The 26,196-nt window shown below is 36.6% G+C and overlaps 1 protein-coding gene and 1 long non-coding RNA gene across 3 annotated transcripts in view; one reads left to right on the top strand and one right to left on the bottom strand.

Moving 5' to 3' along the window:
* Positions 1–26,196, bottom strand: part of LOC149545897 (uncharacterized) — a 178,291-nt gene that overhangs the window by 70,882 nt on the left and 81,213 nt on the right. The window lies entirely within an intron of this gene.
* LOC149545898 (uncharacterized) overlaps positions 1–26,196 on the top strand; it is a 169,302-nt gene that overhangs the window by 63,156 nt on the left and 79,950 nt on the right. For both annotated transcript variants that reach the window (XM_089790872.1, XM_089790873.1), the window contains exons 7-8: positions 21,209–21,552; positions 22,405–22,944. In XM_089790872.1, the coding sequence (XP_089646998.1) occupies positions 21,209–21,552; positions 22,405–22,944 (884 nt within the window). The remainder of the gene's footprint in view (positions 1–21,208; positions 21,553–22,404; positions 22,945–26,196) is intronic.

The raw sequence follows: 26,196 nt of genomic DNA, 5'->3' as shown, positions 1-26,196 counted from the left end.
AGGTTGGGTTTGCTGAAAGGGTTTCCTAGGATCTTGCCCGACAGATAGTTCAGAGTCAGAGATTGGAGCCATCTTTCGATTCCTAGTTTGATACTATTGATCCCTTAATAGAGATTGGAGTTTTTATCGACATTACACTGTGAGGAGTGTGCATCACTTATCTTTTGATCCACAGGTAGAGCATTTGGTCTCGTGTTGGTGTGAGTTGGCTCCAATTTCATACCATCCGTTACGGGAGGGTTTAGCACCATTTTTTGTAAATGGGATCGACAATTGTAAATCAGGCCAATTGCAGTATCTACACACCCAGGACAATTTATCAGAGGTTGGAGTTGGTGATAGTGATTTAGGTAAACATGGTCGTCATCTTCACAGTGCATTTGGGTGTGAGTGTCAGTTTGATGGGGACTCAAGTGTGGATAGAGTTGGTATTTCAGTTGGGTTTAGTTCTACTAAGTTATTGCCTTCATCAACGCCTAGAGTCAGTTTTCAAATGATTTTGATGTTAATGTTTGTTATTTGGGTGTTGGTGCTACAAGATTGCTTGTCCACAAGAGGGATAGTGCGCAGTTCTACCCTTGGGATCTAGGTGGACTATGATGTTCATTTTGCTTCGGGATTGCTTGGGGGCAAGCAATCTTAGGGAGGGAGGATTGTAATGTCCCCATTTTCACCAGCATCAGAGTTTGAGAAATTAACCTATTATTGTGATCCTCATGGGCTAGTTATTGTAGATAGAGGGTCTTCTGAGGTAGTAGCTTGGCTTGGGAGGGATTTATCTTCTGCACTATTCAATAAGTTATAGGTTGGTCTTCGTTTGACTTAAATTAGGCTTCGTTTGGGCTTAGTTTTCTGTACTTACTATTTGTGGTAAGTCGGGTATTGATTGAGATGGACCCTTTCTATTTTTGGAAAGTGCATTTGGTCACATGGAGAAATAATAGGTGTGATTCCTATTTCAAATGACATTTAAATGATGAGTATTTTGGGAGTTATTATATGTTTAGAGGTCAAATTATTATTAAACCATTAAATGACTTATCATAAAGTTAATAATATCACTTGAGAGTTTAGTCATCATTGGAAGGGGCCATTTATTAATTGATTATAAGTCTAAGTATTAAATATTATTATTATAAACAGACAATCCTTCTACCAACTCATGCCTATATAAACAGACAAGCACTTTGTATTTCATATCTCAGATATATATCAAATATATCATACAACACATTAGGAAATATTGATGCTATTATGCCTTTGAGCATTTACATCAGAAATTGGTCTAATATTATTATTATGTTAATATCATTTCCCGTTGTTCAATCTAACTATTTCAACAGATTTTGGATTTATATTTGTTTTCACAAATTTGAACACTATTGAATTATAATAACTAGCAATACAATTACATAATGTTTTCTAATCTTAAATTCGACGAAGACAGCTAGGTTGGACAATAAAGATAAGTGTAAGCACAAGTTAGAGACACTTGGGGTGATGTCTTTATGGACAATGAGTTCTCAACCACTATCTTCCAGCTAGAGGGTTCCCATCCTCCAAGTTGGTTGAAGTTGAGCTTCCAACCCTTTAAGAGAAGAAATTTGTGAATTCAAATGAATATCCAAGCATGCTGAAAATGAGCTTTCACTTCACCTTTTAAGAACAACAGGATGACTCTTCATATTCCCTTGCCTGTCTCTTCATTTTTTATTCTCTTTTTCCTTTCTATTCATATGGTATGGACTTTTGCGTACGGGCTTAGCTCCTGGTACAAGGGGAATTCGGTAGATGCATAGTTCTAGTGGTACTCCTTACAGATCCTTATACAGCTGTGTGGACATGTCCTTGTATTCCAGAAAAATTCTAAAGGCTATTGCTTTTAGCACAATGTTGTAGTCATCACTAATGAGGATTTCTTTGGGATCGTCTTGTTCCCTTAGGTTCATTCTTTTCAATTTAGTTTCTTCGCATTTTACTTCCTTGTCCTTTTGGAATTGGGGGGCTGGTGTGTCATCTAATCTTGCTGTACCTTCTTTGCATTCCCCATAATGTCCTGGATACAGTTCATTAGTTTTTGTTTCTTGAATTTGCAACATGTTACATTCTGGTTAGAAGACATCTAATGTCCCATTTGCTAATGAAATAGCCTGTTGAGGGAGTTGTTTTGTCTTCCAAGCAATTCCCTAATCGTAATATTCCTTCTTTGTCAGGTTCTACTCCTTCACCTTTGTCCCATTCTTTATCCTTTGTTTTTGAGTTCAAGGCCAATTCTTGACTCATCATTTGGTTTCGTAGGTTAATTACATATTTTCATCCCTCTTCTTCAATGGAAAGTATTTTTCTTCAAATTATTACTAGCCTTAACTATAACCAGCCAACCTCTTCCCAAATGTGCATCATACCCTTTCTTTTCTAAAGCAATGACTATGAAGTCTAGGAAAAATTGTTGCATACTGATCACCACTTTTTGTCTCATCAATATTCCAATGGGATTGGTTCTGTGTTGGACAACTCCTATCAATTGAAATGTGGGCGGCTAGAGGGTTGGTTTTCTCAAGACTTTATAGGGCTCTTCAAGGAGGACATTAACACCATATCCTTCGTACACAATAGTGTTTGTTAGTTTACAAATCAGTATTTCCATTTCTACAACAACAGGTATCCTCCCTACTCTTATTGTGAATAGAGGATTTGTGTCTTGCTTTCCCTTCATTTCCTCGTTTTCTCCTCCCTTGAGTTTCTCCTCCTGCTCACTCCCTTCTTGTGTTATACCCACCTTCAATAAGGTTTCTAACAAATCTGCTACCCTCATTGGTACGGTGGCTTGTAACATTTGTTGGATAATATTGGCATCTAATACTGATTTTAGAGGAAGGGGGTTTGTGGTACTAGCCTATCCTTTCGACATGGCCTCCTTGATGTCTCTTCTTGTCTCCTTTAGTTTCTCCTTCGTACTTGCATCCAAGTAAGTGAGTTTTCTAGCTTGTGTCCTTGTAATGGCTAGGATTTCTCTCGTTGATTATGAGATATCAAGCATGTTTACACTGTTTTGTCTGGGACAGTTGGCATCCTCATGATTGTTAGGTTCACACCATTTATATAAATCCATCCACCTTGTCCTCCACCTTGGTAGTTACAAGCAAAATGGTCCCATTCATTACATCTCTTGCATTGGATCATAAGGCGTCCCTTGGTATCGTACTAGATGCAGCTCCGAGCTATTAGTATTGTTGTTATTATTACTTCTCCGTCGATTGTTACAACACCCTCTTGATGATGCCTCCATGTTTGTATTTCTTGGTGGTATAAAGGGGTGTGGCTTATTCACCTTGTGTGAAGAATGCCTAGGCACTTCTTGCCTTCAGGTTATAAGGGCATTCCTTAATAAAATGTCCTAATACTTGGCATATATCACAGTATGCTTTCTTTGGGTAGTTAACTTTGGTGTGCACTAGAGTTCTTTCCCTTCTTTTGAGCCTTCATTCCCAACCGCTATCTCCCTCATCATTCGCATCATGTCCCTTCTTAGTGCTTGTATTGTTTTGGATTTTTCTCCACTCTCTCCTTTCATAGTGTCGTCATTGCTCTAATGCTTTCTTCCTTTTAGAGTCTTATATTTTCTCTCGATGGCCATGGCACAAGTACAGGCATTGGTGTAGGAGGATGATGGTACCACCTTCATCTTTCGTTGTAGGGTTGGAGTTGGCCCTTCAATAAACCACCATTTTTTCAATTCCTTGGCTGGTTTGTTCTCCAATTTGCCTATTAATTCTTTAGTCTCATGTTGTAGGCATGTACATATTCATTCTTCGTCTGCTTGGTGTTATATATTTCGAGTATCTCATTGTCATTCTATAATAGTCTAAATTCTTCTTTAACGACTGTTCAAATCTTTTTCCATGATGTTTTCTTGCCATTCTCCACCTCCATATACCAGTAGATGGAAATCCCCCTTAGGGTGTCCGGAAATGCTTTTAACTACTCATTTTGATCATTTTGTCCATTTGCTTGCCATATGGCTATACACGTTTTGCAATGACATCTTGGATTGTCTGACCCATCACAAATGGATTTGGGAAGTTTTTGTTTTTCTACTATCCTAGCTATTTTAGTTTGCCAAATATTTCCTTGTGTGTTTATTATATTCAAGGTTACTTCAACTTGTCCTTGAGCTTCTTCTGTGTGATCAATGCTTCCTTTGTGGCTTGGGTGATATTCCTTGTATGTCGGTCTTTTTGGGTTTGTGCACTCATCCCTTGTTTCTAGTTCTTTCGAGATTGCCAAGTTTGCTATTCCTCTTATATGGTGGTTTCAATCAAGTTCTCTTCTATTTGGATTGCTTCCTTTGCTTGACCAATAAGTCCTTTTAGACAGTGATATCGTTCTTGTTTCTCGTTGATAGGTAAGGCCCGCCATAGAGCAACTTCCCCCTCTATTTCTTCTTCTAGTAATCGCCTTGGAGAATTGTTTGGGATTAGGGGCATTAATTATTTTGTTGTCTAGGTGTTCTACGTCATGAAGTATCCTTCCCTTGTGTTTCACATTGGTTTCTTTTAGCAAACTGTTGGAGCACTTGTTGCCTCTATTGCTCATGTTGTACTTTGACCCGTTCTTCCTCCAACTATACTTTGACCACATACTTGCTCAGCTCATATAGAGCTTGGTATATACAAGTTTATATACATGACATAGCCTATATAGAGTAGCTCGGTCATAATGATGATCGTCTGACTTTGCCTAGTAAATAACTAATTATTTGATACTAATAGACAACAATAGCTAGAGATATGTAATGTTCCCAAGTACAGAGGACTGGATAACTGGCGGAGATGAAGCTCAGATAGCCCGTACACATGTGGAAAGACCAGTCATACAATGCAAGGGGGGCGTACAATGGAGAAAAGAGGAGAAAGTACAGAGTTGCTATCCAAGAAGTCCGTACGGTGCCAGAGCAAGGCACAAGAGAAGCCATATGGTGAAGGAGCAAGAGCTGAAGGATGGGTGTGTCAAGGTGACCTCCATACGGTGGAGATCAAAGGCTGTACGGTGAAGGTATGTTTCAAGCCGTACTGTGGAATTAGCATGCCGTACGGTGCAATGAAGGGTAGTACGGAATGTTGGAGGAGGAAAATTGTTAGTGAGTATTTGGGTCAGAAGTGATACAACCACAACTATGACGTCGATCTCGTTCATACGAAAATAACAACAAATTTAGATGAACATCCAAACAATAATAGAGACTTGAATACAAATAATCCGTTGATTAATATTTGCCAAAGATGATGCTCTGATTTGTTAGATCCGAGCGAAGTATTATAGGCGACAAAATAGGGTGAGGGTTGATTCCCACTAAAATTGAGATGACCAAATAGAAAAGATCTTTCATTTCCAAAATGGCGGACAATAGAGAATCCCAATAGGAATTCGCAGTACAGAGAAAATAATCTAAATTGCATACCTAAAGACTACCTACAAGCATGCTTAAATATTCGTCAGGAAACTTTCCGAGGGTGTACAAATATAGCCGAGGGTGACACAAACTCCAAAGCCAATGGCGACACAAACTACAAAGATTACCGACAACGGCACAAACTACGGAAACAAAATAAAAATGGGTTTGAGATATATTAAATCAATCGGCCCATTAACAAGGTTTAATTAAATACATTTATTTTATGACAGGGACATCACAGTCCTCCCATCCCAAAATTTGCTTGTCCTCAAGAAAATGCACATCCGGTTCGAGGAAACCTTTCGTAATTAGCTCCTTCAATTCTGAGTCAGGGACTAAGTAGATCTTTCCGCCGAAGTAAATGATGTCATCAATAACTTTGTATCTTTCATCGTGTACATAGCCATCCATCAACTTACATGCAAAAATGTTCTTGGAATACTCGACCAATAGATGGGCCCGCAAATTATCCAAGGAATGTGGTGAGGTGTTGACTATCTTGTTTTTACTTACAACGTCTGGTACCAAATCCTGTTTAAAAATTGCCTCCATCTTCTTGATTGTGACTTCCCTCGATCCTTTATTTGACATTCCTCTTAGCAAGACCATCTTGCCATCCGTCTCGAATGAAAAATTCATCCTTTTGAAACATTGGGTGTACTGGTCAAGAGTTTCCAACCACTGAATGCCCAAAATGATATCAATATCAACCAAATCTATGACAAATAAATCATTTGCCATGGTATAGTTTCCCATGGAAATTTGTAGCCGTGGGATCACATGAGTGCAAGGTAACAAGGTTCCTCCTGTAACCTTAACCTCATGTCCTCCATGCTCAACTGCACGTAGGCCTTTACTAGTGATCAACAATGAATTAATGAAATTGAGTGTGGTGCCACTATCAATCATGATCGGGACTCGTTTTTCGTGAAGTGTGCCGCGTGGTGGAGCTCAAAATTTGAGCCTCCAATTTTTGTTAAGATTGGGCAAAAGTGGAAAGTTTTTATGGATTGTGGCTAAGGAGACTAGGATGAGAGGATCAAAATGTTTTAACATCAGATTCTAATATAGTAGAACCATAGAAGTGTCAAGAGCAAGACAAGATCTTCAACGCTATTGACCTTGCATTTCTCTGCCTATCAAGGATAATAAGGAATTTATTGGAGAATGATGGCTTGTTTAATCCTTCAGATAAAGAATTACGTTCTGTTTGCAAAATTACTGATGGTTATTTTGGATCTGACATGAAAAAATCTTGTGAAGGATGCTTCAATGGGACCACTTAGAGAAGCCTTACGTAACAGGATTGATATTGCAAATCACAGAAGGGTTGCATCTAAAGATACATAAGTCATGTAAGCCAAAGACAACACACGATTGGCAGTAAAAGCATTCACATCATCCCGAATCAAAGCAAACTGTATAGATATGAATGATAGAAGTTTGAAGAATCAATTATTACAATGATATATAAATTAAGGTCAAAAGCCGAGAAGATGCGATTAAGGAAACTAACGGAAGCTGCCTTCGATATCATTGGTAATTGAATTAGTTTCACTTTGGATATATTGAGACGTGACTTAGAACGATCTCCATATGAGTTGACGGTAAAAGTTTGGAGGCTCGATAATACAAATTTGTCCCTACGCAGAATATCAGCAACAATCATAATCTAGAAAGTCTTTGATTCTAGGTGAACGTATTCGAAGTAAATGGTGGACGGAGATACTAAGCATGGTCGGGCAACATTGTTTAAGAGAATTTTAATATAATGCCCGGAAAATCAATGGTCTCGATAACAATTGAGATAATGGTGAAACTATATAATATCAAATCATAAGTCTATAAAATTAGTTGCGATTAAGAGGTATAATTTATTTTCAAAGGGATGTGACTTTTTCAAAAGTCACACCTTTTCATTTCCTTTGCTAAGATATAAGTATGACTTTATTATTTTATAACATTCAAAAAAAGAAGAAGACATTGTAACATTCATCATACGAACATTCATTCAGATATTGAGAAGAAACATTTTATATTCATATTTATTGTAAGGAGGAATAAGAGTTCAATATGATTTTTTAATGAAATTCCATTATTTTATTATTATAATTTTTTTTTTAATAATAAAATAAAAATGTCTGTTGTTTACCTTTAATTGCTTGGAGATTTAAACTGCAGGCGAATCGTCCTTCATAATTATATTTTAAAATTCTGTATATAATTTTGATATCAGATAAGTGGACATGGTCAATTAGCATTTTAGATTTGATCATCATAGGTATTGTGAAATATTTAATTGTTTCCATAGCTGTGTCCAGTTTGTCTCAGTGGAGTTAAAATTCAATCTGCACTAATTTAAGATTGCATTATAATTGGTCTGTCGCATCTAGATTATCAAAATTATTGCCAGTACAAGTGCACTGAACATTATGAAGTTGTACATAAAAGTTCACCGAAGTTGACTCTATCCCCCGGATGAGCAAAGGCACTGGTCTTTTTAATGAAATCAGAAAATCTACATATTCCTTCTACAAGCATCAATTCTATTATTTACAAAGTTTATACAAAACATTCAATTATCAAGTATTCAGCATCTAGTTTCAGTTTTATCGAGTTCGAGGACCTTGCCAGCTGAAGAACTCTTGAAGTTTAAATTTGCTATAGAAAAACATTGAACCAGGCAGTTAGTGTTAAGGTAAAGGTTTACCTGCCTGGGTGTAGCGGAGCCCAAAGTGCAAGGGAATCAAGAAGTATTCCTGTTCGTTGGCCAGGACTGATTGAGAAGTCCTATTAGAGAAGTGGCAAGCTCTTGGATTTCCAATCTGTGGTTTTGGGAACCAACATCGCGAACCTTGAAGATACCACTTCCAGGCGATGTAGTGAGGGTAGCAATGGAACCCCTTTTTGTATGAGGGCATTTATTCTCTCCTGCTGGGTAATTTCTTCATTAGTTGCAGGTATTTGTTCTTCGTCGTCATCAGGCATCACCTCAATGTAATGAATCTTTCCCTTCCCAAGGCAACGATGGCTACGCCCCCATGGTTCTTTACATGTGAAATAGAGCTTTTTCCTTTGGAGTTCTTGCCGAGCATCTTCATCAATCTAATGTTTCTTTTGAACTGTCTCCTTGTCCTTGTCTTCTTGTGGGGATGGTGTTGGTGTAGCTGTGTGAGTTTTGGAGGAAGATGCGGCCATGTCACGCACCATCTTAATAGCTTTGTTGAGTGCACATAAGTTGAACCCTTTGATCCAACCTTTCAAAGGCTCTCTTAGCCCATCCATGAATAACAAAATTCAGCGTCTTTCAGATATGTCGATGACTAGTACTAATAGCCTTTGGAACTCAGTGATGTAGTTGTTTATCGTGCTTGTTTTCTTTAGCTGAGCTAGATCTTTGAAGTTTAGCTCAGGATCCTTCCCATCAAAATGGTCAATAAGTCTCTCAGTGAACTCGACATGAGAGGTCACTTGGTCGTGACCGAGAGTGAGCAATCCATGATGCCACCACTCATGCGCCACTCCTTCCAGATGAAGTGTTGTGAACTTGATTGCTTCCTCTTCGGGCATTGGATTGAGTTGGAAATCGGTATTTGCCTTTAGGACCCATGACTGTGCGGTAATGACTCCAGATCCATCAAATGGTGATAAGTTTACCTTTCCAATCTTTCTCCTAAGATCATCATTAAAATAACTACGATTTCTCCCACCAGAATATCTCATTCTTAGATCAACATAATCTTTGTAAGATATATCACCTTCCATATTCGCATTCCGCCAATCTTCTCGAAGTTTTTCTTGCATTTTCTCAAAAGTGGGTTCTCTTCCTTTGCGTGGTGCTTTTGTCCTTGGAAGGAAGATGAGTATCGAGGGTCGAGAGCGAGAGGGTTGAAAGTTTGTCCTTCCTGAAACAGAATTGTTGCTATGCCCATTTTGTTCTCCTGTTGTCTTTCCCTTGGCCAATTTTTGTAGGGTTTCCTGCATAAGCCTTTGGGCTTTGTTGATTTGTATTTGATTTCTATCTAGCTCTCTTAAAAGATTCATGAGTTTTGTCGTAGGATCTTGATGATCTGCCATTCTATCAATAGGGTTATTTCGCCTTCTTCTTCGAGTATAAACTTGCATTCACTCCCATAGGCAGGTGGGATCAAAAGCTCTGATACCACTGTAATGTTCCCAAGTATAGAGGACTGGATAACTAGCGGAGATGAAGCTTAGATAGCCCATACACGTGTAGAAAGATTAGCCGTAAAATGCAGGGGGGTCCTTATGGTGGAGAAAAGAGGAGAAAGTACGGAGTTACTATCCAAGAAGTCCATATGGTGCTAGAGCAAGGCGCATGAGAGGCCGTACAGTATCCACAGGAGGGTCGTATGGTGGAGCAGGAGCCATACGGTGGGTGTGTCAAGGTGACCCCCGTATGGTAGAGATCAAAGGCCGTACGATGAACGTATGTTTCAGGCCGTACAGTGGAATTAGTAGGCCGTACAGTGCAATGAAGGGTAGTACAGAATGTTGGATGAGGAAAATCATCAGTGAGTATTTAGGTCGGAAGTGATACAACCACAACTATGATGGCGATCTCGCTCATACAAAAATAGCAACAAATTTAGATGAACATCTAAACAATAATAGACTTGAATACAAATAATCTTTCAATTAATATTTGTCAAAGATGATGCTCCGATTTGCCAAATCTGAGCAAAGTATTACAAGCGACGGAATAGGGTGAGGCTTGATTCCCACTGAAACCAAGATGACCAAATAGGGAAGATCTTTCACTTCCAAAATGACGAACAACAGAGAATCCCAACAGGAATTCGCAGTACAGAGAAAATAATCTAAATTGCATACCTAAAGACTACCTACAAGCCATGCTTGAATACTTGTCTAGAAACTTTTCGAGGGTGTACAAAGATAGCCGACAGCGACACAAACTATGGAAACAAAATAAAAATGAGTCTGAGATATATTACATCAATCAGCCCATTAACAAGGTTTAATTAAATACATTTATTTTATGACGGGGACATTACAAGATACCAATAATCTCCCCCTTTGAAATTAGTGGCAAAAACACTTTGTTATGATTACATAGTTACAAATACAATATGATATAAGTACTCCCCCTTAGTCTTGTGACTTTGACTCATGTCAAATGTATAATGAATAAACAATGTTAATATCCTGTTTGCCTCTCTGCTGCACTTTGCACTTTATTGCCGATTCATTTGTCACAATTCCTCCTTAAAAGCTGCATGACAATCATTCCCCCTTGTTTTTGACACTTCGACTGTTTGGGTTGAATGGGTGGAAGCAAACCATATTTATCAATGAATGTTTGATGAACTTGGGTGATCATGGAAAGTGCATGATCCCAAGTGGTTCTTGCTGCCTCCAAAATGTGATTCTGCAACTGTAATCATGTTGCTAGGTCAATTAAGCTATCAGCCATTGAAAGATTGTGATCTTCTTTGATAAGATCCTATGCTGATTGCATTTCCCTTTGCATGACCTCTAAATGAGGTATCAACATTGCTTGAATAGAGATCGATTTGGATCTCATGCTGCTGCCAGCTGCCTGATGTAATGTCCCCAGTTTTGACAGCATTTGAGTTTCAGAGATTAGTCTATTATTGTGATCCGCATAGGCTAATTATTGTGGATAGAGGATCTTTTGAGGCAATGACTTGGCTTGGCAGGGTCTTGTATTCTCCACATTTCAATGAGCTACAGGTTGGTCCTTGTTTGGCTTAGATTGGACTTTGTTTGGGCTTAATTTTGGTGTACTTACTATTAGTGATAAGTTGGGTGTTGATTGAGATGGACCCTTTCTATTTTTTGGAAAGTGCATTTGGTCACATAGAGAAATCATAGGTATGACTCCTATTTTAGAGGACATAATGTTTTTAGTGGTCAAATTATTATTTATTATTAAATGGCCTATTATAAAGTTATAATTTCACTTAAGTTGAGAGTTGAGTTATCATTGGAAAGAGCTATTTATTAATTAGTTAAGCCAAGTCAAGTGAAAGAATCTAATGAAAGCTTTTAATTAATGTTGTGTGGTGAAGCTTCTTGAGTGAATTTACTTTTTGGCAACAAAAGAGAATGTGGAGGTTATAAATACAAGCCCATCTTTTGAAAAAAGCATGTTTGAATATATATTTGCTTTTGTTGCCTTTGTGCCTTTTCTGAGTTCTGAATTGTGTGCCCTTGCTGAAGTATAAGGGTTTAGTCTGAGAAGTTCTTGGCAATTGTGCTGAAGTATACAATTGGCCAACATCTCCTATTATAATTGTTGTAGCTAAGGAGAATAATCTAAGGAGAATAATCGTGATTATTATATTGTGAATACTGGCTAAGAGTTTTGAGTAGTCTCTTGTGGAATTTTGAGAATTGTCCTAAAGTTTAGCTGCAATTTGTTGCTGAGGTATAACGATTTGCAATTTCTCCTACTGTTTACATTGTGGCTTGGAGATCGGGGTTTGAACATTGTCCGAATTGAGAAAGGGTTCAAATTGTTTAATTACATTGGTGTGATTGCAATCTGAAATTTGAGATAGGGCATTTGAGGTTGTTGATTGACATTTGTATGCAACGTTTTGGTTCAGCTTGTGGTTTTAGTGAGTTTCTAATTAACACACACTCCTTTTGGGGTTGGTTGTCATACATAACAAGGTCTGCATTTTTTGCCAGCCATGTCGGGAGCTAGCTATTACCCACGTGTGCAGTTCTAGCACAACGTCTAGCAAGAAGGAAAGACTTGCGGCTGTTTGGTAAGAATGATTTGCTAGAACTAATTGGGTTCTAGTCTAGACCAGTTGTGATGTGATATTTGGCTTCCTGGCATTCACATGGAGCAAGGAAGAGTTGAATCGCTTCCACATGATAGCTCCAACATATTTTAGTTCATTCAGATTCGGGTATATGCCAAGGGATTAGTTTTAAAATTGCAAAAGAACTAGGTTCATTTTTTATTATTCTCATTGTGGATTGTGCAAGCTATTAAATAAAATCAATGATATTTCAGTTAATTTTGGTGGGGCTTTAGTTAAATATTGGTCATTATTTTAGCTAGTTCTTTCCATCCAAAATTAAAAAAGGTGGCAAGTAAAAGTATAGTTCACATAACAGTATTGTAGTTAGAGGACAGTTAGTGTCTTCACACCTGAAGCTCGGCCAATTTTCCTTGAACATTTAGTAACTTATTGTAGTGTTCTATACTAGATTCAGCTGACTGCGTAATAATATTGCTAGATCTCTGCATCTCAGCTTGAATCTATTGAATTCATGCTTGAATGTCATTTGTAAATCTTGGCACATCTGACAAAATGTTGTACCCTCTGTATGAGTTCTGGCATATTTTGTACATGCTCTTGTAACTGAGCTTTTTGCTCAACAATCATTGTAGAAACTTTATCCACATCCTTATTCTCAAATCTTTTCGCTGACCAATCCATGAGCTTCTCATTGGATTCTATGTTACCAACATTTACTTGTTCAACAATATTTACAAGTTGTGTAATTATTGCGGCTTAGCAATCAAAATTTTGAATATCAAAAGCATCAACAAAAACCTTTTTAACATCATATAACGCCTTCTTTTGTTTATGCTCTCTCCTTAGCTCTTCTTGCTTCTCCTTCTTTGCCAAAATTTCTTGTAACAAAATTGTTTGCTCCAATGTAAGATTTGCCAAATCTAACTGTGGCATTTCAATTACTTCATTTAGACTAACTTCAATATCTGGTGAGGTGTCTTTTATTGATTTACCTTTATTCGGTGAAGGAGTGTTGTTGCTTGAGACTGCTTTGAGAGTTGGTGAGGGGGTTTCACCACTCGGTCATGTTGGTGCATTGGTGCTCGAGACAACAATAGTTGCACTCGGTTCAACTTTGCTTACCTCTTTATTTACCTCAATGTGAGGTGCTGACACAATTTGACTTTCTACACTTGTATCCTTTATCTATGTTATTGCCTCTTTAAATATCTCTGTGAGCTTTGATTGCTTGGCCTCTGGAGTGTCAGGGGTGTCGGCATGCACAGGTGACATGCTGCCTTGTAGACTCGGCACACCTGAACTTTCTCCACTGTGGTGATCATCTTCGATGATCATTGTCTCAGTTCCTTTCTCTGTATCTATTGTCTTAGTGGATAACCCAAAAATGCTTTTCCAAAGTAATTCATCTTGTTGTGCTACAACTTCAATTTTATTTTGTAATATTATAAAATTCTATACTTGGGAACAAATCTATTCCTGTACTTCTCCACAAATATTTCCTTTTGATCTTGTGACATATCAGGCATAAACTTGACTAGAGTATTAGTTCTTATCTTTTTCTCTTCCACTTCTACCTTCTACCACCTTCTTTCAAGTTTATCATATAAATATGTAGGTATCTTCTTCTCAACTTCATTTGGAGCTAACTCATGATTAGCAATCATATGTATCATAGCCTCCTCAACTCTAGTTCTATCAATATTATCCAATGTGTCATATTTTACAAATCTGAAACTGGATAATCTTGAAGATCTTTTAAGATTTGCACATACCTCATCAATATATTTTGTTTGCCCTGAAGGTGGTCCTTTAACTAATCTCCTTCTCTTTGGTTTAGATATACTAGGCTCAGTAGTCTCTACTACTCTTTGTTTTGCAACCTACTTGGCACTAGTAGTTGCCCTGGTCCTTGGCTTGGTGGTGGAGGAGAGAGGGGTGTCACCACTAGCTTCTTTTCAGTTCTTCTAGCCATCTTGCTAGGTGAAGTGGAAACACCTGGGGCTTTACCCTTGTCTCCTTCTTTTTCCTCTTCCTCGCCATCACTACTCGTTTCTTCATCTTCTCCAAGAGTTTGTGTAATCTGCAACGTTTCCTTGCCTTTGCCTAGGGTGCCTAGTTTTTCTTCTAGGTCTTCAATCATTCTCTTCCTTTTCTTCTCCTTAGAAGCTATCTTGATAGTCATAGTTATTCTAGCCTTAGCTTCCTCATATTTTCCAAAAGATTCAGCCTCTGTGTCTATTTCTTCTCTCAATAGTTCAACAAGGTTTGCATTCACTAAGTCACTGTCAATTTCATAAGAAAAACCTTGTAACCAAGCCTTCCTTGGCTTTACTGCATGTACAATTTCCTTGGCTTTATTGCATGTACAAATGTATTATCTGTATCTACAAGAAAACATATATCATTGTAATACCTAGTTACCAATTCTTCAGGTATTTGCATCCTCATCTTCATTCTTTGTTTGAATTCTTCAAAATAAGTATCCATGACAATCTCAAAATTTGCTCCTAATTAAGCAATGTATTCATTTATTTGTCTTGTCATTGGTTTGGTTTGTTCCCAAACAATATCACCAATACTAGGAAAATATTTTTGTATGTAAAAAGAAATACACATAACGAGGGATCCAAACTTACACATTGAATTCTTTACTTTTCTGATGAATGCCAGATTTTTTGCCAATTGTAGTCTTTGAAGCTCGGCAAGATCATATTCACGATCTTTCATCACTATTCTCTGTGCTTGATCCAATGTCATACACGACACACTATTTGGTCTTCTTGATTTGTAAAATTTGTGAGTTATAACCCTCACTGCAAATTTGATGAACGGATCAGAAATATTTGTAATGAACAAACCTCATCCATTCCACTCGGCACATGTGTTTTCCTCAATTTCCTCTCGATTTAGGCATCGCACGGTTTTCTTCTTCTCTAGGGTTGGATAGCCTGTAACCTTGTGAATCAATTTCTTCGTGACTATGGGTCCATTTTGTAACCAGAACTTCATGTCATGAATCCTACTTAGAATAATTTTGATCCATTCAATCTTGAAATTCCTTGGGAATTCTAGGGCATGATTTAACCCTTTGCTTTCAACAACTTTGAATTCATCCTTCAAGATTCCTCCATTGTGTAGTTTCTCGTATGCTTCCCGAATTTCATAATCTTCTACTTCAATCTTACACATATAACACCTCCTTACATCATGGGTCATAATAATCTTGGGTGGTATCAAGGATGGTGCACCCATTGAATTTCCTTTCATTGCAATTTCTAGAATAGCACAAAACTTTGGAGGAGGACAAGCATCACTCTTCACCAATTGAATTTTACTAACCTTTTGGCTCATTCCAATGGTGGATGAAGATGTCATTTCCTTCAAAAACTTTTCTTTCCTCTGAATTACTTGGCATAGCTCAGATCTTCACTTGATCAATCTTCTTGTCTCAGATCTTCTCCAAATTGCCTTAAAATCTTTTGCTAGTCACTCAAATCGCTAAATTGCTCTATGCTCTTGAAATATGTATGCAAGGTGTGAGATAATGTCTTCAAACTTTGATATATACGTTCTTTTGGTTGATTTAGGGTCTCCATTAATGTTGTGTACTCAAGTAGGTGGAAGCCAGCTATCTTGGTCAACATTGGTGCCATTGAACTAGGTCTCTTCCATCTTACTCGGCCTCTACCATCTGACTTGTCCTATATACCAGTTTTTTTCTGAAGTACTTGGTCCATGTTGTAATGCTCGTTCAACATAGACAATTTTATTGATGTTCGACACTGACTATACAAATGGTTTTGTTGTACTAATCCTTTCACAAATCTATTCTTATGCGTCTTTATATATGCAAATATGAACTTTGGCACATTTCACGTAAATAATTGATGTATGATATATCAATTAAGTATACAGTTCCATACTACCTCTCATGCTTAGTTTAAGATGACATGATCACCTTCTTCATTGGATTGGGTGACCTCAGCTCCATTTGCTCCATTGTTTCCATCTTCTGCTTTCTTTTTCCATGTTTAGTTCATCTCCTTGACTTGTTTAATGTCCACTTTACCTTTACCTTTGTCTTTTATGTGATTTGTTGATGGTACTTGGGTCCTGCAATTCTTGCTTAAATGTCCAAACTTGTGACACTTGGAACATGCTTTGTTAGGTGCATAATTCTACCTTTGATTTATCCAATAGGGTTTTATCTGTGATTTGCATTTATACTCCATGCCCATACTTTTGATAGTTATAACAATATACTTGAAATCTAAGGGTGGTAGGTGCTTTCCTCAATCTTGACCTACACTCATGTGGTTGATGTCCTTGTTTCTTGCGGTAAAAACAATAACTAGTAAATTTGGGTTTAGGATTTTGCATAGCATGTTTACTTTGGCAGATGTTTGTAGTATGACCAAAGTTTCCATAGTGATAGCATGTTGGTTTGCTCTTTGACTTTGCATTCCTCAGTTCTCCATTCTTGGATTATTCTTCTTGCTTGGTGCATGAATGTCCTGAGCCATCAGTATTGCTAGATGACTTCATAAGCTCTTCGAAGTATTTCATTACTTATTTTGGTTTGTTGAATCTTTCCATAAATTCTTTCTCAGTTTTCAGTTCAGTATGTCCTTTTGTGATCTAAGATTTGCTATTTCCACATCCTTTTGGTTTAATTCCTGATTTGCGTGCATCAATTGATTCATCATGTCTAGTTGAGTGTTTGTGAGTTTTTGCACATTTGATATCCTTTCTTCAAGTTTGATAGCCATTACCCTTTTGTTTTCCTTAGCCATAGCCTTGTCTTCTTCAACTTTCTTCTTTTGCTTAGTTACTTGACATAGTCTTACTGATTGGATTTAATGTTTCCTTTTCAATCCTCTTATTTCTTCATTCAGGAGTTTGTTCTTTTCAAGTAGATCTGCATATGCTTTGACATTTGGATTGATTGGTTCAAACAATCCCCACTCTCAACTTCTTCATAGGAAAGATTGTTTATCTTAAATAGTTAATTCCTTTCTTCTTTTTAGGGATTTCTTCAGATCTTGTCTTTCTTTTTCAAGTTTTTGCAGTGTGAGTTGGATGTCAATCACTTGATTGTCAATAACCTTGTCTAGTTTATAAGTCTCCATCTCCAAGATCTAATCTCCAAGTGATTAAGCTTCTCTAAGAGAACTAAAGCTTTGATACTAGTTGTTGATTGATGAAAGTATAAACAAGATAACAAGATATTGGGGGGGGTGGGCGTGAATCAGAATCTTAAACACTTTCACTTTTTATCAATTCATTCACACACTTTTTATCAATTCATTCACCAATTTCTGTAACATGTAGATCTAATTTATCACATGCATGAAAAGAAACACAACACAATATTTGGTTACCCAGAAACCCTCCGAGGTGAATGATGCAAGTAATGGGTGTAACTAACCAAACACACACACTCCTTCCCTTGAACTTGGCCTAAACTCTACCAATGCTTCTTCAAGTCCCTCAAGACCTACCCATTGGCTAGAGATGTGGTGAATGACCTTTGTAGCACTTCACAGTCACCTTTCAAATGCATCTCTACCTTTTAGGAAACCACAAGCCTTCAAAAGGCAACCAAACTTCAACTCACACCTCACTCCCTTGCGGCCTCCAGGATCTTGAGCATCCTACACTTCCTCACACTACCTTCCATCTTTCCACCAAGTTTCATGACCAATCAATATGTTTTGGGGACTCTCCTAAGCTCAAAGAACAATTTTCTCTAGGAGACCTAATTGGGGGCTCTTCCTTGTAGCCCTATTTCACAGTCTTAGCCATTAAACTCACAGAATTTACAAAGAAGCTACCAAACAAATTTGAAAATCTACTATAAGTCATTCAACCCTCACAAACTCCAAGAGATGGGATTTGGGTCTGTCCTCCTTACCCCTTAACTATCGAGCCCTAGTTTAGGCCTAATAAGGGCTAATACCACAGTTTGCTTTACAACTCACCTTACTTTGAAACCCACTTTGCCAATGGTCATGCCACCACCAAGGGCATCTCAAATCCTTCCTAGCTCTGTGGTTTCAAGCACCTACACCCTATCCAATGAACTTTGCAATGCCTTCTTGCAACTGTTTGCTCGCCAAGCACATAGAGATGCTTAGCCTAACAAGCTCCAAAAGACCTCAAGCTGATGGGTAGCATGAAAACTAACTCAAATTGCTTACTCCATCCTATCCCCTTGCTCCATGCAGAAGATGAGATTTTTCCACCAATGGGTTTAGGAGGGGGAGCTCTTTCTTGCTTGAAACCCTCACTGCTGTCTAGGGTAACTAGTGAGCAATAATAAAACCAAAACTTCAAATCTAGTTATTTACAGTGACCAAAAAGTCTTAATACAACATCTATAAAATGAAAGAAGACTTCTACAATAAACAAATGCAAACTATGACCAAATGAAGCAAAACCATACACAAAGAAGTACTCACTATCATAACTGTACTCTTAGATTTCCTACCAAAAACTTGCCAACTTTATTAATTCAACTTTTGTACCACAACCAACCCCTTCCTTGGTTGAAAAACAATAAGATATAGGTCATGACACTTGACCTTTCACCTTCTTTCACATTTGCTCGATCATTCAATGGTCAGGATTGGCGGCCTTCCAAAAATTGCAAAAACTGCTTAGGAACAAAAATTGTTGCTTGACAACTTTTTGACAATTTTTCATCTTTTATTGCTTCACAACTCTAAATACCTTCAAATGCATACAAATGCATACTAAAACATAATAGACTTCTAACAAACATGAAAATGCATAATTTTGGTCGAATCTCGACGTTGACCAACTTTGATTGACCTAAATCTTGCACATAGGTCTTGTTACAAACACGAACAAAATTGCTTAAATGTACTCTAGAGATGCTTAAAACCTAACATATTGTTTTGTGTCCACTTAGACACTTATTACCCTCCCAACATGTCAAACTTGTGGTTTGACTTGATTGGTCAGGACCTTGGGCCCCTACACCAATTAAGGTAAAATTGGGGTGGGGATGACATCCACAAATCTTCACTACTGCAGTAATAAAGTTAACTTTTTAGGGTTACAATGTTTGACCATAATATATGATCTACCCTGTGAGGGGGTTGCCCTATTAAAAGCTTTTGAGACCATTAGGTCTCCCCTTGTTAGAGGATTTAACACTTACAATAAAGTAAGGAAGAGTTAGGAGATTTATAAAGATCTATTAAGACCACTCTTTTAAGAGATTTACCCTGATTCAAGTTGACTAGAATTGATTTAGTACCTGACTCTCGATTTACTCTGTAAGCTGATTTCGAGTCTTCTCTTTGAAAATTGATCCTCTCTTTTGATCTGATAAAGCTTTTCTTCCCCTTAACTACACTGATTAGGTCATTTGTTTTGCTAAGAGATAATAGAACACTTCTACTTGACTTTTGATCTAATCTTGATCCTTCAGTTCACCATTTGCATATTATTCCTCGTCTGTCACACTATTCAAATCTTTTTTTGCATCACCATATCATCTAGGTTAAAATCTTCTCTATTTAAAGTGTTCCGTAAAGAGTTTTCTAGATGCTTCCATATTTTGCCTCTTCATCTAAGTCATTGATCGCAAAACATAGGGATCTATGATCACGTCATAAAACACATACTCTCTGTAACAACCTCTACAAATATTAAATGTTCCTTCCATGTCGGCTTGAAAATGGTTACCTCAAAGTTGGTATCATTTTTGACTTTTATGTAGACTCTGCATTGCTCGGTAGTTACTGTCTCTGATACTTGGCATGTTGTTGATGCTCGATCTGTACAATGCTCGGCACTTACTATGTAACTCGACACTTATATGCTTGAACTGCTTGGTAGGTATTGAACTCGGCTTGTATAGAAAATATTCAGTGACCACATACTTGCTCGGCTTCTATAGAGTTCGGTATATACAAGTTTATATACATGGCTTGGCCTATATAGAGTAGCTTGGTTGCAGTGATGACCACTTGACTCTACCTAGTAAATAAGTGTTTGACACTAATAGACAACAATAGCTAGAGATAGCAACACTCTATCATAGCGTGTCAATGATTGTTCAATGAAAATGCAATTTGTTATAGAATACAAAAATATGCACCCTCAAAATGCATTACAATGGAGTGATTTGAGAAACTAATGATGCTTACTCAAAAAGAGTGGGTATTGCACAATGCTTAAAGAAAATATCTAAGCCAATGGAAACAAGCATGATGGTGAATATAGAATCATACATTTGAACAAAGCTGGAAAGCAAGGTCAGTAATGACTCTTGTTCTTCCAAAAATAGATTGCATTTGAAAGAACATAAGATAAATTCTCTAGTCAATGGAAAACATTAGACCATCCAGCTGTAAGAGTTTTCTGCTTGTTTGGATACGATTGGTATAAGCCTTTGAGAAATAAAACTTTGTGAGCAATAGCTGTACCTATGACTTGACGAAAAAAAATGATTGTGGTTTTGAATTTATAAAATCTCTGTTTGGGCATTATATTGTAAAGCATGATAAATGATGTTTTCATGTGTAAAAGTTCTTATTTCATTGTGGAGTAATTTCCAAGGGATTGTAATACATTTACAGAAAGAAAATAAATCGCTGTCTGTATTTAGTTTATATCTACGTTTTTGGATCATGTTGACATTATTTGTTACTTGCGAGAGACACTTCTAGGGGAACCAAATGCAGCAGTTGCACTTACCATGTACCTTATTATGATAAACTCAGATTTTAAGTTATTAATTAATTAATAAATTGGTAAAAGATACAGTTTTAAATTGAACTCCAACATTAGAGTTTCTGCTTGCATAGTTTTTTTAATCTTTGTCCCCATTGTTTACTCCTAGGATGATTTTATTTATCAGTTTATCCTTTTTATGAATTGATTGGATTTTCTAGGAGTGGTTTACTTGAACAATATATACATTTTGTTATTTTGTCAGGTTACATTTAGCAACGAGTTTAAAGAATCATTTACGAGGCTGAAGGATTTAAATGTGCGAAAGCACATAATCAACACATTACTGAGATTGGCTAATGGTTGGCGACCAGTTAGGAATCATTCTGGTTCTGCTGAGAAAAGCCTTATAAATGAATACTTAACCTCAGGATTACATTTAGTGTGGACAACAGATGTTGAACGAGTGCCGGAAGTATCCCAAATATTGAAAATATGGAATGTTCTTACCCTTAAAGAACTTCCTGGCCTTAGGCATCGCTTGGGAAATGTTTTTGCAACCTATACTCCAGGGTACATTGAGCGATGCAAAGTCAAGAGTTTGGACAGGTATGTTTTATTTTCCAGTTCAACTTAAAACTATGGCTTGTTCATGAATGTTTATGATATCTGTATCGGTCTCAGTTAAGTATATTTTTTAGGATGATGTCTATTTTAAGAAATAAGATTGGTTACATCAATATTTTAATGGGAGTCCCCATCCTGCAACAGCTATTTGGACTTGTATCTGTTTTTGGTTCGCGATCTTGAGTTTACCCTCAGTTATCTATCTCATTGTTTTCTTTCTTTTGTTGCTTTATCCTGTTAGTTTTGAGAATAGGGCTTTTTTTCTGCCAGTACATTACTATTGTAAGTTGCAACTGCTCCATTCATTCAGTCCCATTAACCCATTCTTAGTCATAAATATTTTAATGGGAGTCCCCATCCTGCAGCAGCAATTTGGACTTGTATCTGTTTTTGGTTCGCCATCTTGAGTTTACCCTCACTTGTCTATCTCATTATTTTCTTTCTTTTGTTGCTTTATCCTGTTAGGTTTGAGAATAGGGCTTTTTTTCGGCCAGTGCATTACTATTGTAAGTTGTAACTGCTCCATTCATTCAGTCCCATTAACCCATTCTTAGTCATAAATTTCCATCTTTCTTTCTTAGCTGTGTGGTGAATGGTGATTTATGTGACAACTATTAGAAATATATGTTAGTTTTAAGATTCACTTTATTGAGATGGAAATACATGTTATGTTATTTGCGTTTTAAAAAAATGATTCTAAATAAAGTTAAAAGAATGACATGCCTGGAGCCTCTCTTTACTACCATAAGGAGAGAAGGATAAAGATAGAATGAACTTAGTGGTTATATCTGTTATAATTTCTCTGTCTTCTTACTAAGGGCGCTCTTGCTCTAGGGATGGAAAAAGAGTGCTACCAATGCAGTGGAAGGATGATCGTGAGTTTGTTTGGTATAAGCGTTTAGAGAAATCAGACATGCTTGAGACTCCACATTGGGAAGCTTTTGAAAAGGAAGCTACATCACTCGAGCATGCCAGAGTTGAAGAAAGTTTATTGCTAATGAAGTTCTATTCTCTGTCTTCTGGCATAGCAAATCAATTACTAACAGCAAAAGATGGATCAGACATTGGCCTACAGTTTGAGGTAAATGATGAAGAGTCACGAATAATCAGGTTTCCAAGAAGTTTGTTTATTCTTGGACGCTCTGGTACAGGAAAAACAACAGTACTTACTTCCAGACTTCTTAAGAGGGAACAGCAATTAAATCTTGCTACTCATGGTTTTTTGTGGGAGAAGCAGACTACTGTAGAAAGTACATTTGAGAGAAAAGATATACAACATGAACATCATCATGAGAATTGTCTCCGCCAAATGTTTGTTACTGTTAGTGCAAAGCTTTGTTCAGCAATAAGGAATCACATTAGTCGCATTGGCAGGTAGGCTATCCATTTTTCAGTCTGCTGGGCTACAATAGGAACACTTTATTCTCAAATAGAGCGATGAGATTTATCAAGTTGAATGGATAGTGGCAATTGTGTAAAAATCCATTCCTTAAATTATTCCTTGAAGAAAAAATGCAAATTGTCCGAATTATTTTCTTCTTTTGGTTTTAGATTCAGATCAGGATTAAATGTTTGTGTGAAATTTGACATCCAAGGCACAGTAGATTCTATCTTTGGGAGAAATAGGTAATTGTTTCTGAATTATTTTTTACTTAAAATATTGACTGTTCCCTCTTACAGTAAAAATATCCTCAATGAATTTGAGATAATGGAAGAAAAAATACAATATCTAGGGGCACTCAAGGTGTACAGTAGAACTGGAGTGTCATTGGTGCTAAATAGAGTTTAGTTTGTGTTGGATAGAAATTTTCAATGTTAGAGACAACTTGATTCTGTAGAATGGCAATAATATCCACAAATTATTAATGTACATCAACGAGACTTGAAAGCATGACAAAGTAGAGTAGCAGAAGCCAAAGGGAACAAGATGAAAGGTAAAAACATAGAAAAATATTCTAGCAATGTTGTGATCCTAAACTTATACAATAAAATATTTGAAAATATGCCATGTATTTCAGATAACTATCTCAAAGGGAGAAGTGATGTCAGTCACAAAGATTTGGACAAAATATTTTTCTTAAATATTAATGGACCAAGAAGCAAGTGAAGAAACCAAAACTTTGATCAGCACAATTAAGCAAAATCATCTGAAGAACAGCTTGTAAGCCAAACTAAGTATCAATTATAGTTTGAAATAGGGTTTTGGACCTTCCTTAGAGGTAGGTTCCCAACCAAAGGCCATTCTACTAATTTTGTTAATACCCTCAAATGATGAGTATAGATATAATAACTCCCATAGAGCATTAGCTCAAGTACATATAATTTTTTTTGCGATCACTCTGATGGAGCCCTAATATTTGCAAATTAGGGCCTCCATTTGAGAAATAATATTAGAAACTTGAGGAAATATTGTCATTAAAGGACAAGGAATGTATTGATGAAATGCACACAATTGAAATATATGGCATTGACACGAGAAGCAACAAGAGGCAGTGATATATTCCTTGGACATCACAAATGGAGCCTAGTTACACATGACAGCAATTGTAGACTCGCAGCATGCGTGGAAGAATGGTTACATGGAAGAATGTTAGAGCGTTCGAACACAAAAGATCATTAACATCAAAGAAAGGTGGACACAGATAAATGATATGGAATCAAAAGATACCCAGTCAGCATAACAAAGAAACAAATATTTACGGCAATGATTGGAGTAAGCAAGGACTAATAATTGTATTGAAATGGAATCCGTGAGAAAATACATACAGCAACTGTATTTAAAATGGCAGTGCAGTGATAATAACATTACTAATTTCTTAAGAGTGATGGCGAGTTGAACCTTGTAGCAGTAGTAATTATAATAGTCAACAGCATAGAAACTAATATAAATAGAGATACTAATTAAAGGCAGTTGAAGAGTTGGGATCCGATGACATCTACAGAAATAACATATGCACATCAGCATTCAACATTATGTAAACAACTACGAATGGAAGTTAAGAACAATAACAAGCAAAGAGCCCAATAAGTATGAGAAAAATGAACACTCAAAGGATTAATAGAGGAAGAAAAACATTGATCACAGACTATTGATATTGGCGACCTTATTTAAGTAAGAAACAAGGATGAGTTCAGAAGCAATAGCAATTAAAGCAGTGAAGTAAATTTTGAGGATGGCCTGATGGTTGGTTGTTGGACAACACAGCACTAATCTTCGATGGTTTGACAAGAGTAAGTTTGTCAGTTCAAAATCAGTCAGTCAAAAAAGTTCCAATTGAAAGATATAAACCATAAACTATAATAATATACAATGATAATATTAAGAAGAAATCCACGTATTCATATGCTGGCATAGACTATTATAAAGATGTTAATCTCCATTTGAAAGTTCAAACAATGCAATGATTCTTACTTTACAAAGACAAACCTACACAAGTGGGCTCGAGAGTTTCTATGTCAGTGATGAAGAACAATGGATTTATTACAGAAAACATAACATATACATATAGCGATCCATCTGATAATAGAGAAGCAAATAAAAAAGGCAGACATAAATATAAACATTGACTTACAATGTTATCGCTGAAGACTTGTAATAAGCATTTCTGATTAAACAATTGAAAAGGTGTGAATTGCTTTAAGTGTTGTCAATTAGTAAGAGACACATCGATTGGCCAAGAGACGCATTTGTTGGTTGAAATAAAAAGATATAAATAAGATGTGTGTATGAAGTGGAGAAGGTGAAGGAAAAAATGAGAAATAAGAAGAAAAAGGAAGCATTGAATGAAGGAGACACACAAAAGATCAATGGGATAAAGTATAGATGTTTTAGGCAGTTTTTGGTAGCTAGGATATGTTGTGAGGTTCTCACACCATCGCCCCAAAAATTTTAGGGACCCCCCTTTTTAATTTTGTCACCTTGGCAATTTTTTGAGTTGTCCAAAAAACTTTTTGATTTGATTAAGCAATAAGACACCTTCAAAGCCAGAGGGGAGAGGTTTAGCTTATTTTCACCCGGTTTCAACTTGATTTTCCGAAACAACCAATTTCATCCTTAGGCTGGACAAAATTTTCAAAAAAGCAACACTTGGCAGGATAAAATTGTAAATTTGTACTTAGATGTTTTCTTTTGAAAATTTGGATATAACTGTGTAAATTTGAATAATTTTCAAAAGGGAAATTTTGTTAGATTTGAGTTTTGGAAAATCTTAAATTTTTTTTGGTAAAAAAATTAATTTTGTGGAGATGAAGTCAAATTGCAAAATCGATTTTAGTTTCTAGAAATGATTTTATTTTTGTCAATTTTTTTAATTTTTTAAATGGCATAGCAAAATCGATTCAAATTAAATTGCAAAAAATTGGCTTTAATGGATTAAAATTGCCTTGAAAACTTTTTAGTTTTTAATGAAATTGGTAATTTAATATTGAAAAATGGCTTTTGGTTAGCCAAAATCCAATTTTAATGACGTATTAATTACGAAATCCTCATTAAATGGAAATATTTAACATCTCCAAGGCATTATTTAATTTCTATTTGCAATTTTGGTCTAATTGGCAATTTAAAAAAGTGAATTTCATCTTGGCAAAGTTAATATTTAGCTAAGCATTTAATTGGGGGCCATAATG

The sequence above is a fragment of the Cupressus sempervirens genome, chromosome 7, assembly GCF_028749045.1.
Source record: "Cupressus sempervirens isolate cs-2001-9-10 chromosome 7, ASM2874904v1, whole genome shotgun sequence".
Lineage (NCBI taxonomy): Eukaryota > Viridiplantae > Streptophyta > Pinopsida > Cupressales > Cupressaceae > Cupressus > Cupressus sempervirens.
The sequence above is the reverse complement of the archived record's forward strand: the minus strand, read 5'-3'. Positions and strand labels throughout refer to the sequence as shown.